Source organism: Lagenorhynchus albirostris, chromosome 6 (genome assembly GCF_949774975.1).
Source record: "Lagenorhynchus albirostris chromosome 6, mLagAlb1.1, whole genome shotgun sequence".
Lineage (NCBI taxonomy): Eukaryota > Metazoa > Chordata > Mammalia > Artiodactyla > Delphinidae > Lagenorhynchus > Lagenorhynchus albirostris.
This window is the reverse complement of record NC_083100.1, coordinates 2907826-2926459: the sequence shown is the minus strand read 5'-3', so window position 1 is coordinate 2926459 and position 18634 is coordinate 2907826. Positions and strand designations below refer to the sequence as shown.

The 18634-nt window shown below is 49.9% G+C and overlaps 1 protein-coding gene across 17 annotated transcripts in view; it reads left to right on the top strand.

The window, feature by feature from the left end:
* Positions 1 to 1027: 1027 nt before the first annotated feature.
* SCLY (selenocysteine lyase) overlaps positions 1028 to 18634 on the top strand; it is a 30030-nt gene continuing 12423 nt past the window's right edge. For 3 of the 17 annotated variants that reach the window (XM_060151712.1, XM_060151697.1, XM_060151711.1), the window contains exons 1-7: positions 1038 to 1158; positions 3932 to 4047; positions 9970 to 10070; positions 12889 to 13128; positions 14529 to 14709; positions 17905 to 18032; positions 18213 to 18377. In XM_060151712.1, coding sequence (XP_060007695.1) covers positions 1070 to 1158; positions 3932 to 4047; positions 9970 to 10070; positions 12889 to 13128; positions 14529 to 14709; positions 17905 to 18032; positions 18213 to 18377 — 1020 coding nt within the window. In that variant the 5' untranslated portion in view covers positions 1038 to 1069. Of the gene's footprint in view, positions 1236 to 2228; positions 3612 to 3931; positions 4048 to 5615; positions 5737 to 6961; positions 7508 to 9577; positions 9676 to 9969; positions 10071 to 12888; positions 13129 to 14528; positions 14710 to 17904; positions 18033 to 18212; positions 18378 to 18634 lie in introns of those variants that run through there. The other 14 variants (XM_060151701.1, XM_060151702.1, XM_060151699.1 and 11 more) reach the window with 14 other exon arrangements.

Genomic DNA, 18634 nt, shown 5'->3' with positions numbered 1-18634 from the left:
CGTGTAAACTTGGGCAAGATGCTGACCTTTTCTGTACCTGACTTTCCTCATATATAAAGTGGGGATAAAGGCACCCACTTGATAAGGGTGTTATCAAGAGGAAACTAGTGAATACAGGAAAGGCGCTTGGAACAGTGCCTGACACATGCTCAGGGCTCAATTAAACTTAGAAATTGTTATTTTGTCAAAAGGGCAAGAGACGGTGGGTGGCTTCATTAGAATTCAAACATCTGGATCTTTGCCCTCTCTCACCGCTTTCGCAACTGACTTGTGTTATGGTTGGCAGGATACACTAGACATGTCCATTTGGCTGCCTCTCAGACAAACCAACAGGTCGGAAACTCAGCCCATCACCTTCCCCATCCCGGGGCTCCTTCCTGTCAGGGTAAAGGGACTAACATCCTGCTCCCTCACCCTCTCGCGTGCCCCACATTCAGCAGACCCCGTTCCCTAAATCTGTCCCGGATCCATCTTTCCTGCGTTTTGCGCCCGGGCCTGGTGTTCCTCATGTCTTGCCTTGGCTCCTGTAACAGCCTCCACTCCAGACCCCTCAGATCCACCCGCAGGAAATGAGCCCTAATTTCACCCAAAGTCACCCAAGCAGAGGGTCGGATCATGGTGGAGCCCCCCGGGAGCGGTGACGCAGGGCGTGGCCCGCCGGCCTCGGAGGACCGGGGCTCCCGCTCCAGCCGGGCGGAAGCACGCGGACCCCTCGCTCCCCGGTCGCCCCCGGGCCCCCGCCGCCCTCGCTCCCGGTGCCGCCTACTCGCTCACCGCCCAGGGCCAGCTCACAGCCTTTCCGCCCGCGCTCCGCCGCCGGGACCACGCCCCCTGTGACGCGCATGAAGCCCCGCCCCCAGCCCATCACCAGACGGCGCGCAGCCGGGGCCCCGCCTCCCGGCGGAGCGCCACTGAAGCGCGAGGATTGGCTGGGAGTGTGCACCTCAGCCAATCCGGACTCGCCCCGGCCCTCGCGGCCCCCCCCCCCTCCTCCCGGTGGCGCTCCTGACAGTGACATGCTCTGCCGGTTGGGGCTGCGCCCGGGGCGGTCGGGCTGGGAGGGTTTGGGATGGAGGCGGCCGGGCCGCGGAGCAGGGACGCGCAGGGGCGAGCGGCGAGTCAGCCTGGCAGCCGAGCAGAGAAGAGCCCGCCGGAGAGGTGCGCTCCTTGAGCGGAAGGCAGGGGAAGCCGTCGGCGCCCTCCTCCAGGAAGCCCTCCAGGCGCCGCGTGGCGAGGTCTGAGGGTGGCGGCCGGCCGGTGGTCACTCCCCGAGGGAGGGGGCGGCCAGCTGGTGGTCACTTTCCAGGGGAGGGGTCCTTCCAGGAGAGGGGCCGCCAGCAGGCCGGTCTCTCGCGGGCATGAGGGTCCGCGCGGGGATGCAGCGCCGCCCGGCTGTCCGCGCGGGAGGCCTAAAGCAGGGATGAGCGCTGGGAGGACGAGCGGATGCGAGGCGTGGCCTGCGAAGGGCTCCGGGGAGGTGACGCTTGGGCTAAAACCTGAGTGACATCCAGGTGTGAGCCGCACAAGTTCTGGGAGCGAGCGCGCGGGGAAGAGGAAACCGCAGCAAAGGCCCCGAGGGCAGGAACGAGCCCTTGGGGTCCAGGGCAGCGAGGACTGCGGAGCGGAGGGGCTTGGGGCAGCTGTCCACGAGCAGAGCCGCAGAGTCCAGGAAGGACTTGGGGTGTCCTGGAGGTTTGAGAGGGGAGTGACGTCATTTAATTATATTACAAATTACTACTTTACATTTTAAAGGAATCCTTCTGGCTGCTTTGTAGGGAGTAGGGGTTGCAGGAAGCAGGGAAGCCAGTTGGGAATCTTGTCACAATCGAGGAGGGAGAAGCGGTGTGGACCGCAGTGGTGGCAGGGGTGGCGGGAGAAGGGTTTGTACTGAGAATAAACCGGGCAGTTGCTGATGCGTCCTCCGAGTAGGGGAGAGGTAGGGTTAAGAAGGATGCCCCGAGGCTGCTGGCCTGAGCACCTGGCAGAGTGGGGGTGAAGACCGGGGGGGGGGCACTCCAGCCCACAGAGCTGTTCCAGCCTGCTGGGACCTTCCCTTGGGCGGGGGAAATGCATCTTTGTTTGTTTGTTTGTGAGTCTTCACCCTCAACCCAGGACTTTGTTAAATACTTTCTGGGTAGGAGGGGTAATCCTCTCTACCTGAGTATGAGGAACGGGTGTGTGTCTTTAAAATATGGGTCCAGGCCTAAATCTGCCATGTCTTTCGTTAGGTCTCATTTGCTTGGAACTGAGAAAAGGGAGCTGGGAAAATGTACCGAGTGGAGAAGAGATTCGTGATGCCTTTTTCTTTTTGGTTATGAACCTAATAAAGTTTAGCTTTCCCGTGCAATATTGATAGCACTTTAAAGAAGTAACAAATAATGGGGCAGAGAAATCTCTGAAGTGTTCTGAAATTCAAGCTTTGAATTAACTCAGCCAAGCAGGAGATTGAAGAGCTGTGGTCACTAGTGGTTTGAGTCATTTTGGAATACTTACCATTGGAAGTGAGAGCAGAGTTAGGGGCACATGCAGATTTAAGACTCAACAGGACCCAGGGATTCCTAATACCCGGGTGGCCAAGGATGGCTGCTCAGACTTCCCAAGCCCCAAAGCCTTGTGCTTGGGCATCTTAGAGACAAGATGCTGCATTAAAACACTCCATGGGGGGGACTTCCCTGGTGGTCCAGTGGTTAAGAGTCCTCACTTCCATTGCAGGGGCCATGGGTTTGATCCCTGGTCGGGGAACTAAGATCCCACATGCTGCAAGGCGCGGCCAAAAAAAAAACACTCCGTGGGTTAAAGAACCTGTGTTTTAACAGCCACCATTGGTAATTGTGTTTGAATTTTCATGTGGATTGGTTTAAATGCTATTGCTGATTTTAAAGTCAGGTAAAATAATTAATGGTATCTGGCAGGATTGCCTACTATTACATATTCCTGAAAGTTTTTGGTACTGGTAAAAAGATATGCGGATAAGTTTCACTTAGGGATCTTTCAGGGGCTGTGCGCTTTCTGTGACATTTGTCACCTTATAAATCAAGCCCCTACTCTGCGCCGGCCGTTGTGCTCAGTGTTGGCGACAGAGCTGGGAGGAAAACGGGAGCTTGTGGAGCTGCTGTTCTGTTACTTTCTGTTGAGATAGAGAATAAACAAGGAGCAAGTCTAGTGTGTTAGATGATGGGGTGCCTTGGAGAAACGGGGTGCCGGGGGCACAGCCCTGGGGAGGAGGGCATGGGTGGCTGCAATTTTATTTAGAGCCCAGTTTGCCTCACAAGAAGGTCAAGTTGGAGCAAAGACCTAAAAAGTAAGGTGGGGGTGTCAGTGTGGTCATTCTAGGCAAAGAAAACGGAAAGTGCAAAGGGAGGAGAAGCCTGCACATGCCCCCCACCCCGCAGAGGAGACTGCATCTCAGGGGAGGCAGAGGGGAGAGAGGGGGGAGCAGTGGGCGCCTAGATCACCCGAGCCTCACACCATCGCAGGCACTGCAGGGAAATAAAGGAAGACTACTGGTGAAGTGGTGAAGTTGAAAAACCAGGGAAAAAGCCCTGAGGAATGTGCGGCTCCCTGGGACTGCAAGGTTCTCCTGCTTCCCTCAGGAGGAAGGTTGGAGTCAGGTAGGTAGCCCAGGCCCAGCGGACCACCCCTCCTACCAAGTGGTGGAAAAAAGTTTTGAAAGTCCAAAGGGACAATTTCCTAACAGTGATAAAGGAAACTAGCAAATACTATTGATAGATGGTTGGAAAACATGTATACATTTTCCATAAGTAATGAAGATGTGGAAATTTCTGAGCTTGTAGAATCCGGCACATGTAAATGCAGAGAAGCACCCCGACCTTGAATTATTTGCTCCTGTTGCTACGATAGACAGGGTGCAGCTGTGTTTCCAGATCTCACCTTCTTTTCCCTAATAGGCACGTCTTTATTTTCTCTCCAGCAGGAAAGTGTATATGGACTATAATGCAACCACCCCCCTGGAGCCGGAAGTCATCCAGGCCATGACTGAAGCCATGCAGGAAGCCTGGGGAAATCCCAGCAGCCCTTACGCGGCAGGTAATTCTAGAAGACACACGCAGATCAGAGACGTGGGGGGCAGAGGTGCTCTTAGAGAAATTAGAGAATCCCACATGGGATGACTCGGTTTTGAATAGATTTTCTGTTAACTGCAAATCTTTAGCTGTAATTTTGGGTAGTTTTTTCCTGAGAAGTCCAAATTTGAGCCTTGTTGATACCATAATCTTTCATCTTTAACATACTCTCCTGTCGTCCTTTCCCAGATGCAAAAGCTGTCTTATTAAGAATTGTTTGTAGTGACAGTACCTATTAAAACCCTGTCACATATCTGTCTCAGTCGACTGTTACAAAATTTGCAAAATAGATCTTTTACAACATCAGGATCACATAGAATCCTGGTCTTTTTTTAAAAATAAAAATTACTTTCAAATTCTTCAATTATAAATATTCTTATATGTTTCTCGTTTATTCTTGTTTTAATGTAGAGCATTAAATTGGAGGTCTTGGAAAAGAATTTGCTTCAAATCAGGAGTTACATGGCAGAGTCACATTGTGTCTTTCAGACAGTGAGCTGAAGCTGTGTCTTCTTATTTAATGCTTTATCAGGGATAATGAAGATAAACTATCTTAACTGTGGATCACTGATGAACTAAAGTAACTTTCAGACTACTGCCACGCCCTGGGATTTAGCAATACCTGTGTACAAATTTATAGACTTTTGTGGGTTTTCATGTCGGTTTGCTTATTCAAAGCTTCACAGCTTGATAACTAAAAGCTTTTGCAAAATCAGATACTAGTCATTCATTAACTTTGTTGTTGGTTTATCTTATACATGTATTCTGGCTAATCTTCTGGACGTTGCCTTGTAGCTAATCTTTCCTCTAGTGAAACTGAAGTTTCTGACACAGAAAACTGGAGAATCCAGAGAACAGTCAAGTGCTAATAAAAAGCATTTATCATGAAGAAATTTAGGAATAACCCTCAGGGAGAAATAACCCTTCTAGACCTGATGACGCCTGTCTGTCTGTGGATTGCATGTTGCCTTGACAGCCTTTGTTTCCACAAATTAAGAACCATAACTAAAAATGCATTGCAGTAATTCTCTGTTGACACTCAGGTAGAAATGGAAAAGAAAAAAAAAAAGGAAAGAAAGAAAAAACCACCTGTATGATAGAATGGTTTAATTATTTTCACAATATTATGATTTAATAATGATAATAATCCCTTGGGGGGTAATCTGTTTTAAGGCCAACATTAAGGCGGTATGGGCAGAGTTCAGAAACCCGAGATGTTTTTTACTACCTCGCTTATAGCCTCAGTGTCCATCAGTCACGGATGGATCACATAAGTGGGCAGAGGCCCTGGCGTGAGTTCTGGTCGCCCTTAAAGCAATGGTGTGGACTGTACTGACGATCTAGGAGGAGAGTTGCAGCATTTGGCCCAAGTGGAAAATGCACGTTATAAATGTGCAGTGTGATTGATTCCCCTGCCCACCACCCAAGAAAAAATTACGTAGAGCAAGTATGGCAGATGTATAGTTTTGCTGTGAGAAACTCCCAAATACCTGTAGATTAAACAGCTTGAAATTTATTTCTCTCACGGTCCAGGGCCCACGTGGCTGCTCAGCCACTACCAGAGATGCAGCTCCTTCTATCTTAGAGCTTCTTCCATCTTTAACGTGCACCTGCCCCTTGGGGTCAAGATGGCTCCTGCAGTTCAAGCCATCATGTAAGCAGTCTGGCCTGTGGGACGGAGAGAAAGAGGAGGAGAAAGGGCTGCCTGAGTCCTTCAGAGACACTTCTGGAAGTTGCAAGTACCACTCTGGCCTGTAGCCCATTGCCAGAGGTTGGTCCCATGGCCACGCGTTGGCATTTCGGTTGCAGTGGAAGTTGGGAAATGGGCTCTAAATTCTTAACTCATCTAAGACTTTCTTCATTTAAATGTGGCCTTAATTAAGATGTGTTCCAGCTGAAAATGCCTCCGTGGTAGGGAGGCAGAGTGGCAGCAAGGGCAGCCCCGACGCAGATGGGACGCGCACCAGGTGCTCCCACCGCAGTTATCTTGGAGTAGCGGGATGGCAGGAGGTTATGAGTATTTTCTGTTTGTATCATGGTATTTAATTCTTCTACAATCAGCATGCCTAGTGTAATGAGAAGAAAACTTTACTAAAGCCAAGCTTTTCTCTCTTCAGAACTCTTTCTTAGCTGACACGGCAGTACACACGCCGTGCTATGACGTTCCCCGGCTCACCCCCCAGCGCTGGTGGGTGCCTCTGGCTGTGGAAATGCGGGGAGGGTGTCACTGTGTGTACAGTGAGTTAGGTTGATGGTGCTCTCGCACGCACCCACTTTTCTTATTAGTGAGAACCTGCATGGTGGGTGGGGATCGGGGCTCAGGTTCACAGCTGAGGGCGTCCACTCTCAGAGTGGGCCAGTGGCCTGCAGTATCTCGGGCTGGTCCCCAGATGGAACCCAGCTCTCCTGGCCCTGGGTTCTGGGGTTTTCCCACCATCACCCCTCCTGCTGCTGTCAGGGATTCCCTAGGGCCTTTTCCCCAGGTGTCTGGGGCTCACCTTCAAGGGCTTCAGTCCTCCCACGTGAGTCGTCCACTCAGCTTGCCTGGAGGGCGCTTACTCTGTGCCTGGTGGGTGAGGCAGCCAACAGACAAAGGTCCTGCTCTTGTGAGGGGCAGCAGGCAGGGCAGTTACAGATGCAGGTGTGTGAGGTGGACAGAGCCCTGTGGGGAGCAGTGAAGCCGATGAAGGGCACACAGTCTGGGGGAGGGGCCCCGCTTCACGGAGGATGACCCTGCTCTCGGATGACATAGTTTGCAGACATGAGGAGGGGACACCTGGGGAGGCACTGCAGGCAGAGGGCTGTGGGTGACAGCAGGGGGTTCGGGGGTCCCAGGGGTTTGGGGGCAGTGCCACGCTGGGCTGTGGAGGCCACTGTGAGGTGAGGGCTGGCTCTCGTGGGCCTGGGGTGGAGTGCGTCTGGAGGGTCTGAGCAGAGGGGTGACATAACTGAGGTCACTCGTGAGACCCCACACTCTGGAAACGTATTAAGGACCCCAAAGAGCCTCTGCTTATGCATGCTTTGTCTGTAGATATTTGCCATATCAGAGCTTAACACTAAAACACTTTAAATAGATACGTATCTATTCATTAAAGGTAACAATAATAAATCCATTACATGTTAACTTTTTTTTTATGAAAAAGAAACCATCTTTTCCAAAGCAGAGCAAATTTAGTGAGAAGAATGGCACTGTTGTACATGTTTGAAAATCTTCAAGGTCTGGATAAATAGAAGATGTTTGGGTCCCATACCTGGCTCTGTATCCAGTCCATTGCAATATTCACATCACGTAGCCTCTGGAGGGCTTCCTTATATACCTGTGAGAAAATGGGTGTAAAAAAGGCAAATGATGTCTCAGTATTATTATGAAAATAGTTTTGACTTTGTGGACCCCCAGGGTTCCCCAGACCACACTTTGAACACAGGTGATTTAACCAATAGTGGTTGAGTACCTACTGTGTGCCGAGCATTGTTCCCGGTGAGGGAAAAGCACAGCGCACAAAGAATTGTTGGGTTTTCAAGGCATTACTTTGGCCACTTTGTGGAGAATGGACCACAGTGGGGTCCGTGGAGTTGGGGTCATGCCAGGGGAATATCCCAGCAGTGGCCTTGACTCAGCTGGTGGCTGGGGTGGGGGTGGGGGGGTTGGATTCTGGATATTTTTGATGGCACATCCTACAGGATTTGATAATGGGTTGGGTGATGGGGTAGGAGAAAGACAGGGGCTTTCACCCTGGTCCCTTGGAAGGACTGAGATGCTGTTTACTTACTGAGAAAGGAAAGGCTGGGAGCCTTTGAGAAAGGAGCCAGTTTGAGGGGAGGGAGGCAGGCATTCAGCTTTGTTTGTTTGTTTTTGTTTTTAAATTTATTATTTATTTACTTTTGGCTGCGTTGGGTCTTCATTGCTGCACACGGACTTTCTCTAGTTGCGGCACGCGGGCTTTCTCTAGTTGCGGCGAGCGGGGGCTACTCTTCGTTGCAGTGCGCGGGCTTCTCATTGTGGTGGTTTCTCTTGTTGCAGAGCACGGGCTCTAGGCGTGCACGCTTCAGTAGTTGTGGCTCGTGGGCTCTAGAGCGCAGGCTCAGTAGTTGTGGTGCACGGGCTTAGTTGCTCAGCGGCGTGTGGGATCTTCCCGGACCAGGGCTTGAACCCGTGTCCCCTGCCTTGGCAGGCAGATTCTTAACCACTGCACCACCAGGGAAGCCCCCGGACATCCAGCTTTGAATGTGTGTAGTTTCAGATGCCTGTTGGACATCCAGGTAGGGTGAGTGGCATCCAGAACAAGGTCTGGGTTGGCATTTTGGGCGTATGTTGATGTACAAGTTGTGGACATCACCTTCTTTTTTCTTGGGTAAACACTGTTTACCCTAAACACCTAGGAGCAGAACGGCAGGGTCAGATGGGAGGTGTAAGTTTGACTTCCTAAGGAACTGCTGTGCTATCTCCAAAGTGCTTGTACCAGTTTCTGTTTCCACTGATGTGAATGAGAGTTTCGTTTTCTCCACATCCTCCTGACCACTTGGACTGGCCAGTCTCTTCATTTTAGCTGTTCCAATAGGTACATCACGGTGGTGAGGTAGCCCCCCGAATCCTTGTGTAGAAGGGTCTCCAAGACTGATCGATAAGTGGAAAGGGAAGTTTTTGCAAACCAGTTTGTAAATTATGAAACCCATTTTTGAAAAGGAAAAAGAAAACCCTGTGAAATGCTTATATGAAGGTCTACAGGCACATCGAAACAGGCTCTGGGGGCTACACGCCACATGGGCCACCCGATTGTCCTGGGAAGGGCAGTGGGGCATGGGCAGGGGACCTGCTGCTGTGGGATCAGCCCAGCATCCCCTCAGAGGGGGCTTCTCAGCAGAATCCTGGAAGAAGAGTGGGCCGTGAGCTGGTGGACGGGCTTTGAGCGGCGCTCAGGAGGAGCCAACAGTGGACCAGGCCGGGGTCCTGCCCAAACTGACTGACATTTACTGCAGTCTTTTAAAGTATCACTGGTTGAAAGGACTGGGTTTCCTAGACACCCCAGACCTTCATTGCTTGTAATTAGAACCTACGCAATAGTCTTAAGGAGCGTGTGGATTACTTTGTATATTTATTTTTACCACATCTTTTTACATTTCTGTTCTTACGTATGTTTTATTATTTATTTGTTTATTTTAGTGGTACCTGCTCAGAAAAGTTTTTTTGTAAATAGGACTGAATAGTCAAAAAAGTTTGGAGTCTACTGGTCTACAGACTCAAAATGGCTATCAAAATTTTCAGAATTCCCACCCCAGAGCCTTTCTTTCTCTGCCGCATGAAGTTTGGTTCCTGTTTTCCTGCTCTCCAGTGAAACTGGGAGTAGCTGGGCTCCTAGCAGCTGTTTGAAAGCAAACGTGTCCCTGAGGCGGTGACCTTTCTCATTCCCTAGGGGACTGGCAGTATGACATATGGCATTGGGCTTTGTGTCGAGGAGTCACAAGTTCTATTTTTGCTTATTTTTGTTGTTTTGCAGCGTGATCTTAAGCAAATTATTCCATCCTTTCATTCTCCTGTCTTGATGGATGGGAAGCAAGGCAGATGGCCACAGCTTCCCCTCTCCCATAGCATCCGGTAAGAAGAAAACCATGTCTCAGGGAATTTTAGGGTTCCCAGGCATCCTCCCATATTTGTTTCTGGCTCTTACTAAGTTACTGAAATCTCAGTAGTTTTCACTGATTTGCTGACATCTTACAGCTGCCCCTTCGCCGAGTGATTTCTGGTTGTAGCTCACGTTAGTGGAGCACGTTTTGTCTTAGAACTGCCCACTCAGATCTCTCACTCCTTCATGTCTGGTTGTTCTTTTAAACATGTGTTGATTGGACTTGGTGAAGCAAAGTTAATGAATTTCCACTTTGGTCTCTCAAGGTAGGAAGGCCAAGGAGATTATCAACGCAGCTCGGGAAAACCTTGCCAAGATGATGGGTGGGAGGCCTCAAGATATGATCTTCACTTCCGGGGGCACAGAGGTAAACAGTCTCAACAGTCTCGTGTTCTTTTAGCTGTAAGTTATTTTTTTTAAAATGTAGAAGGTGGCTGCCTCTTGGTATTATTGTTTTTTAAAGAAAGAGTAATGCTTTGTCCTTGATATAATTAGCCAACATTTATCCTATAAGTGAATTCCAGGGGGCTGATAGGATATTTGTTACATGACGTATAAATTAATTTGCTTTGCATTGCTGTTTCAATAAAGAGAGTTTCCCCTTCATTCTGGCCTGTAATCATTCCTTTGAATCCCACTAAGTTGCTTACCTTGTTAAGAGTGTGAGGTTTCCGGTCAGAATGGCCATCATCAAAACATCTACAAATAATAAATGCAGAGAGGGTGTGGAGAAGAGAGGACCCTTCTACATTGTTGGTAGGAATGTAAATTGGTGCAGCCACTATGGAGAACAGTATGGAGGTTCCTTAAAAAACTAAAAATAGAACTGCCGTATGACCCAGCAATCCCACTCCTGGGAATACATCTGGAAAAGACAAAAACTCTAATTCGAAAAGATACGTGCACCCCAATGTTGATAGCAGCACTGTTTACAATAACCAAGACATGGGAACAACCTGAATGTCCATGGACAGATGAATGGATCAAGATGTGGTACATATATATATATATATATATATATATATATATATATATACACAATGGAATATTACTCAGCCATAAACAAAGAATGAAATAATGCCATTTGCAGCAACATGGATGGACCTAGAGATTGTCATACTGAGTGAAGTAAGTCAGACAGAAAGACAAATATAATGTGATATTACTTATATGTGGAACCTTAAAAAAATGATATAAATGAACTTATTTACAAAACAAATAGACTCACAGACACAGCAAACAAACTAAGGGTTATCAAAGGGGAAACGGGGGAGAGATAAATTAGGAATTTGGGATTAACAGATACACACTACTTTATATAAAATAGACAACCAACAAGGACCTACTGTATAGCACAGGGAACTATGTTCAGTATCTGGTAATAATCTGTAATGGAAGAGAATCTGAAAAAGAACATATATATAATGGAATCACTTTGCTGTGCACCTGAAACTAACACAACATTGTAAATCAACTCTACTTCAATTAAAAAAAAAAAAAAAGAGTTTGAGGTTTGACCCGATTTCAAAGATACTTATTTTTAAATGGATAGAAGATACTCAGTGACAATGTGATGATGTCGAGGTCTCTACTCAGTTAGTAATTCTCACCATCTCATTTTCTTACTGGAGAAGAAGGTCATCCACAGGTGATGTGACTGTCCATGTAAAAAACCAAGAGAATCTGCAGCTAGATTATTAGAGTTAGGAAGTAAATGCAGCTAAGTTATTAGATAAAAAAAGCAATTGTATTTTTATGTACCAGCAACAAACAGGTATTTACCAGAGCACCAAAAATATCAAATACTTAGGAAATAAATCTAGTAAAAAAGCTTTTGTAAGACACCCGCACACACACGTTGGGAAAGGAATAGAAACATTACCGAGAGCCTTCAAAGAAGTTCTAAAGAAATGCAGTGTATACCATGTTCACAGATGGGAAGACGCAGTGTGATAAATACGTCAGCTCTTTCCAGATTGATCTGTAGATTCAAAGCAACTTCAGTCAAACTTCTGACTCTTTTCTGATGGAATCTCGCAAACTAATTTATATGGAAATACACAATGCCAAGAATAGCCAAATCTTCTTCAAGATTAAGAACACCGTGAATTGTTCTGCTAATTAAGGCAGACAGTCTTAGGGCAGGAGAGACACGAGGCCCGACACAGGGCCATACCTGGATGGGTCCTTGTCACGTGACAAGACCTGGCCTTTGTGATGTTGAAGAGATGGATTTCTTAGATAAAATACAGAAAACCTTAATCATAAAAGAAAAGGTCGATAAATTCTACCACCACCACCACCACTAAACAATTTGTAGTTCATCAGAAAACCCTGAAGGAAATCAGAAGACCAGCCTGACAGTGGGCGAAGATGGTAGAAAAATGGGCGAGAAAAGTGAATATGCACTTCACAGAGAAACCCATGTGGTTTCTACGTGGGAGAAGGTACTCAGCCTCATTAAGTGATCAGAATACAGGGGTAAACAACAACATGGGTTGCCTCTGCCCACCCATCAGGATGGTAACAATTAAGAAGTCCAACGACAAGAAGTGTTGACAACGGATGCACAGCAGCGAGCACGCACGGTGCTGGCAGGAGTGTAGGCTGGAAACCGTTCTGGAAGGTGGGTTGGCATCACCGCGTGAAGTCGAGGCCACGCCACCCCATCAGGCAGCAGCTCCTCTCAGGTACGTACCATAGAAGAAGGGGGCACGTGGGCAGCAGGGGCAGGCAGGAGAGACTGGCGACAACGCAGATGTCCCTGCAAATAGCATGGACCGATATTCACACCTCTGATGCAGTCCCGGGCGGAAGGGTACCACACAGTCCCCTGCAGCAGCAGCGCGGAGGGATCGTGAGTGTGGAGCGGCGGGCATCAGCCAGAGGCCATGCTGAGCCGGGCCCGGGCCGAGCCAAGCTGACCAGAGGGGAGGGGAGCTGCCGCCAGGCCCCTGGGCACCGACCACCCCCCAGGACCAGACTCCTGGTGCCCCGCAAGGGGCCGCCCCTGCTGCCCTGTGGGCCGTCCTGCTCTTGCCTGGGGCCAGGTGCTGAGGGGCCTGGTGGCCTGGGGGCACGTGGTACGTTTTTAGTTGCGACTGACCGGTTCCGACAGAGGCTGCTGTGCTCCCAGTGCCACCTGGGCGCTCAGCGTGGAGTCCTGTGCCCTTTGGTACCTGTAGGTGGAGGCAGCACATGGGAGGGGCCCAGGCACCTTCGTCGCGTTCACGGTGGGTTGGCTCAGCTTTGACCTGAGGTGTGCGGCCCCCGAAGGCCCTCCTTTCCGGACCAGGAGTCGCTGTGTTTTCTGCGAGGGGGTGACCTGGGGCTTTAAAGGGCCATCCATCTTCAGAGGGACACATGCAGCCTTCCATCCTGGCCGTCTCCTCCCCTTCATCTGGTTTGCTGCGTCTCAGACCTGGGTGAGCCCTGCCGTCGGCCGCCTGGTCCTCCATCAGGGCCACCTGTTGGGCTCTCAGTGCCTTTCACGTCCTCTGAGCACCGGCTGACCGCGTGTGGGTTCCTCAGCGCCCGACAAGCAGCAGCTACCGCCTTCCCGCTGGGCGGCGCCTTCAGACGCACGAATAGGTTGGATCTTCAGTTGAGAAAAAAATTAATTCAGTCCAATTCCATTCATTTGAAGGTCAAAAAGAGGCAAAATTAGCAAAATCACTTAGGGATCCTTACCTAGGGAGGAAAAGCATAAAGAAAAGCAAGGAAATGATTACCGTGCGAATCAGGGTGGAGGTAGCTGGCATGGGGGTGGGGCAGTGATTGAGGGCGGGTGCGAGGTGTTCCCTGGTGTGGGTCCTGTTTTCGTCTTGACCCAGGTCACGGTTACTCAGGCCTTCACTGTCGTACTTTCTCATGAAACTTACATATCTGTTTTATACACTTTTCTGTGTGTATGTTGTATTTAGCAGTAAGAGAAACGGTCCTTAAAAACAAAAATCTCCCACCTATCCCCTCAGTTACCCACTTCCTCTCCCTACAGGAGACCAGTATTGTTAGTTTCTGTCGAGTCCTGCAGAGATAGCCTTTGCCTTAAAAACAGATTAAGTGTGTAGATTTATATATTCTTTTCTCCTTCCCTTTCTACCTCTTCAAGGGTTTGGGGGATGTATAAGCAAATGTGTATGTTTCTCGCCCTTTTTATACAAATGGTATGATACTGCATATAATGCCCGCTACCTGTTTTCATTTAACAGGTGCTTTGAGATCTCTGGCATCAGCCCTTAGGGCATTCCCTCTGTGCTCTTACATCTGCTCAGTGTCCACTGAATAAGTCCCCTTATGGATAGACGTTGAAGGGTTTCCTAAGGTTTTGCTGTTACGTCATTGTACACTTAACCAGTAACCGTTTACATCCATCATTTTGCTTCTGTGCAAGTGTAGCTGTAGGGTCAAGTCCAAGAACTAGACTTCCTGGGTCAGAGGGCCTGTTTGATCGATACGCCAGATGGCCCTTAACAGAGGTCGCGTCAGCTCACATTCCCACCAGCGATGGGTGCCTGGGCAAAATATTCTTTTTTGACAGATTTAGAAAATTTTTAAAATGCATAATGTTGCTTAACAAAAAGCCTGCATAATCCACCGGAAACGAATTCTGACATATTTGCAAGTTGAAAACCCCCAAATCTTTGTAGTTCGGCCTTTCAGAAGGTGCAGCTCAGGAGCTGGTTTTCTTTGAGACCGTTTTTCTGTTTGGTTGTTTTCTTTTTAAATGTTAGCTACAAAGGAAACTACAAACGAGAGAGATTGTTACTCTGAGTCTCCCCTTAGCATAGTTTTCGTAAATGATTTTTCTGCTCTGTCTCTGCAGTCAAATAATTTAGTAATCCATTCTGTGGTGAAACATTTCCACAAAATCCATGCCGCAGTGGGGGACACGGCCGAGCGTCCCAGCCCAGTGGAGGGGGCCCTGCCTCACATCATCACCTGCACTGTGGAACACGACTCCATCCGCCTGCCCCTGGAGCACCTGGTGGAAGAACAAGTGGCCGGTGAGTGGGCAGCTGGCTGAGGTGTGGCGACCCGGGGGCCCTCTGGCGCTTGGGCTGCCTGGCTGTGCCCAGGGGCGAAGGTTACGAGGCCTGTCCTTCCAGATTTTCCCTGAGGGAGAAATCAATCACCAGTGCGTGGAACTGGTCGTTTATCACCGCATGAGACATCAGACTCTTGTACAGGATACATACGTGCATATCTAACAGCATGCCTATAGATGCTAACCCGTGCTTCTCGTTGTTTGATTTTAATGATTGAATCTTGGCTTGCACTCCCTCTGGTAGAAAGAAAGTGGACCCAGTAGACATCAAGTTCTGGTGGTAAAAACAAGAATAAATGCACCCCTGCTGGGAGCCTGTTAGCTCAGCAGAGAGGAGGTGAGGGCCTCCCGGGGTGAGGGGAGCAGAGATGGGGGGGTGCTGGGGCCCCATCGGGAGGTGCACCGGGCCAGGCATTCTGAGGGGCAGGTGGAGCCTCTGCCCAGCAGTGGCAGTGGCCCTGGCTACTTCTGGTCCTTTCACATGTCCTGTGATGTGACATCTCAAGACACAGGATATAGATACTAGCTTTTGGAAACGTAAGAGACATTTTTCCCAAGACAGCCAGGGTTGACCTCTCCTTGGAATAAGACTGGTTTTCTACGAAGCATTTGCCTTCTTACCTTATCTGCCTGGAAACCTGAAGGGGAGGCAGGCGAGAGTGTTCTTATCTTAAAGTTAAAGGATGGCTTCCCTGGTGGCGCAGTGGTTAAGAATCTGCCTGCCGATGTAGGGGACGCGGGTTCGTGCCCCGGTCCGGGAAGATCCCACATGCCGCGGGGCGGCTGGGCCCGTGAGCCATGGCCGCCGAGCCTGCGCGTCCGGAGCCTGTGCTCCGCAACGGGAGGGGCCACAGCAGTGAGAGGCCCGCGTACCGCAAAAAAAAAAAAAAAAGATAAAGGAGCGCGCCAGAACTGCTGGGTTTGACTGTGAGCCTTGTTACCACTTTTCCCCTTTGACCACTGGGAAGGTTGTTCTCCTTATGCACCACTCTAACTAACAAAGTCAGGTCCAACTTTCTTGTTTAAACTGTCCTTCCTTTTAATCCCTGGTGCCTTTTTTTCTGTGTCTGAGGTACAGGGAAGGGCAACTTAATACATTGTTATTGGTTGCTGTTACATTTTGCCTCTTGTTTAAAATTGTACACGTTTTTACAAAGAATAGACGCGCACCTAAAGATCACAGAAGGGCTTCAAGCATTGCTGTAAAGTGGAGGCTCTTCCCCGCCGCCCCCAGTCCGGCTCCTCAGAGGCAGCCGCCCCTCAAGTCTGCCTTCAGGTTTTCTCGTGGTTGTGGCATTATCACTTTAATTACTTCCACGTTAATACTTAATAACTTACACACATAATCTCCATTTCTTAGTTTATTAACTCAAGCATCTATTTGTTGACTCCCTGGTATAAAACGGGGACTTGACCTCAACTGTCTCACACCCCTCCACCTCCACACTGTCCAATTGTTGCTGTTGTTGTTTTTTACTATATATGTCAGCTTTATGGAGACGGAACTCACGTATGATACTCTTCACCCGTTTGAAGTGTACGATTCAGTAGTTTTTAGTGAATTCACAGAGTTGTGCAACCATCCCCACAGTCGATTATAGAGCATGTCCTGACCCTCAAAAGAACCTCTCATCTGTTAACTGTAACTCTGTTTCCCTCAACCCTGGGCAACCACTAATACATTCTGTCTCTGGAGATTCCCCCATCCTGGACTTTCATATGAATGGAGTCACGTGATATGTGGTCTTTTGTAATTGGCTTCTTTCACTTAGCATCATGTTTTCAGGGTTCATCCGCGTTGTAGCCTGTGTCAGTATTCCATTCCTTTTTATGGGTGAATAATATTCACATTTTATCCATTCGTCAGTTGATGAACGTTTGATGGACATTTGATGCTATGAATAATGCCATTGTGAGCATTTGTGTAGAAGTCTTTGTGTGGACGAATGTTTTTGTTTCTCTTGAGTATATACCCAGGAGTGGAATTGCTGTGTCATGTGGTAACTCTGTTTCACCTTTCGCAGTATCTTGGTGTTTAACCCTAACCTCTGTATCCCGCAGTAGCTGCACCGTTTTCCATTCCCACCAGCAGTGCCTGGGGCTCCAGTTTCTCCGGGTGTCCTCGCCAACATGTGTTAGTGTCTGTGTTTTCCGTAACAGCCGTCCTAGCAGGTGCGAAGTGAGGGCTCATGGGGGTTTTGATCTGCGTCTCCCTGAGGGCTGATGATGTTGAGCAGGTGCTCATAGACTTAATAAAAAGACAGAAGTCCTGGCCGGAGCTGCCTTTCCTTTGCTCCCGTCTGAGTCCCGTAGTGGACGCACCAGCTCCGCCCTTCTCTTGCTGCCCTGCACCGCCCGCCCACCCCGGAGCCCGCCTGCTGTCGAGGCCAGCGCTGCTGCCACCCACTTGCTGGGTATGAGGCGGGGTCCTCGTCCGTCGGAACCTGGTCCCCTGCCTGCCTCGGCAGTCGGCCCCCACCCTGCTCTCCACAAGTGCACCCTGAACGTGGGTGGCCTCTGGATCCTTTCCTACTTTCTGTGGAGTCAGTTCTCGCCTATCAGTGTCCTGGGTGGGTTCTCCCTGATGCTGTTAGTCTAATGACATCATCTTTCTGTATTCTGGGCATTGCTCAAAATTCCTTGTCCACAGGTGGTCGCCCTTATTGAGAAATATATCCGTTCTCTCGTTTCCATGGGACCTTTAGGGGAAAGTGGGTGTGTTTGTCTTCACCATTTTGAACCCAAAACCTCGATTTGGTCACGTCTCGTTGTTTTCCATCTGCAGTAGTAGGATTCTAGGTGCCTGGAGCAGTGCCTGGGACACGGTAGGTGCTTAGCAAAGGCTGGGTCAGTGCCGAGTGAGGGAGTGTTAAGTACTTAGCGCCTCAAGATGCTCCCATGGACTGAGGGTGTCTCAGCTGCTTGCGGGTCCCTTAGAGGTGGAACAGGGTGTCCCCAGACAGCCCCCCAACTGAAGCTCATTGACGAAGCCTTCAAGCCAGTTGTCTGTGGGCGGGGCGATAAAGGGGCTCATACTCCTTCTTCATAGTTTTCTGAACCTTTATGATAAACTGCTTTTTTCACTGTGTCTAAGTAAACGTTCCAGAAAGGATACTTTGTGGGTTTGACCTCATGCTTGTGTCTTATTCCTCAGAGGTCACCTTTGTCCCCGTGTCCAAGGTGAATGGGCAGGTGGAGGCTGAGGACATCCTGGCGGCCGTCCGCCCGGCCACGTGCCTCGTGACCATCATGCTGGCCAATAACGAGACAGGCGTCATCATGGTGAGTCGCGGCCCCTCTTAGGAAGATGGAGCGGGGACCCCGGCTTCCCAGCCCCGCCTCTTCTTTCCCCTGCTCTTCAATCCGGGAACCTTTTGGTGCGTCCTCATTAACAACTCCTCATTTCTCTCATTCCGTCTTCATCAAATCAACACACTCAGCCGTGTGTTTCTCCCTCTCCAGCCGGTGCCTGAGATTAGCCGGCGAGTCCGAGCCCTGAACCAGCAGCGGGCGGCGGGCGGGCTGCCAGGGGTGCTCGTGCACACGGACGCCGCCCAGGCCTTGGGGAAGCGGCGCGTGGACGTGCGGGACCTGGGCGTGGACTTCCTGACCGTCGTGGGCCACAAGGTGCGTCCGTCTGCCTTCCTGCCCTCCTGCCAGGGAGACACCTCGATGCCCGGGAGGCTCACCTGCGAGCAGAGCCCGCGGCCCCGCTCATCCTCCGTCACCGGTGCACCCGGCGCACATGCCGAGCGAGGCCCTGGGTCATGGTGATGGGCAGACCGCGGCCCCGCCCTCGGCAGCTCAGAGGAGAGCCCGGCAGAGCTAGGATGCCGAGGGCTGAGTGCCCACCGGGAATGCTGGGCAGGGCAGCTCATAGGGGG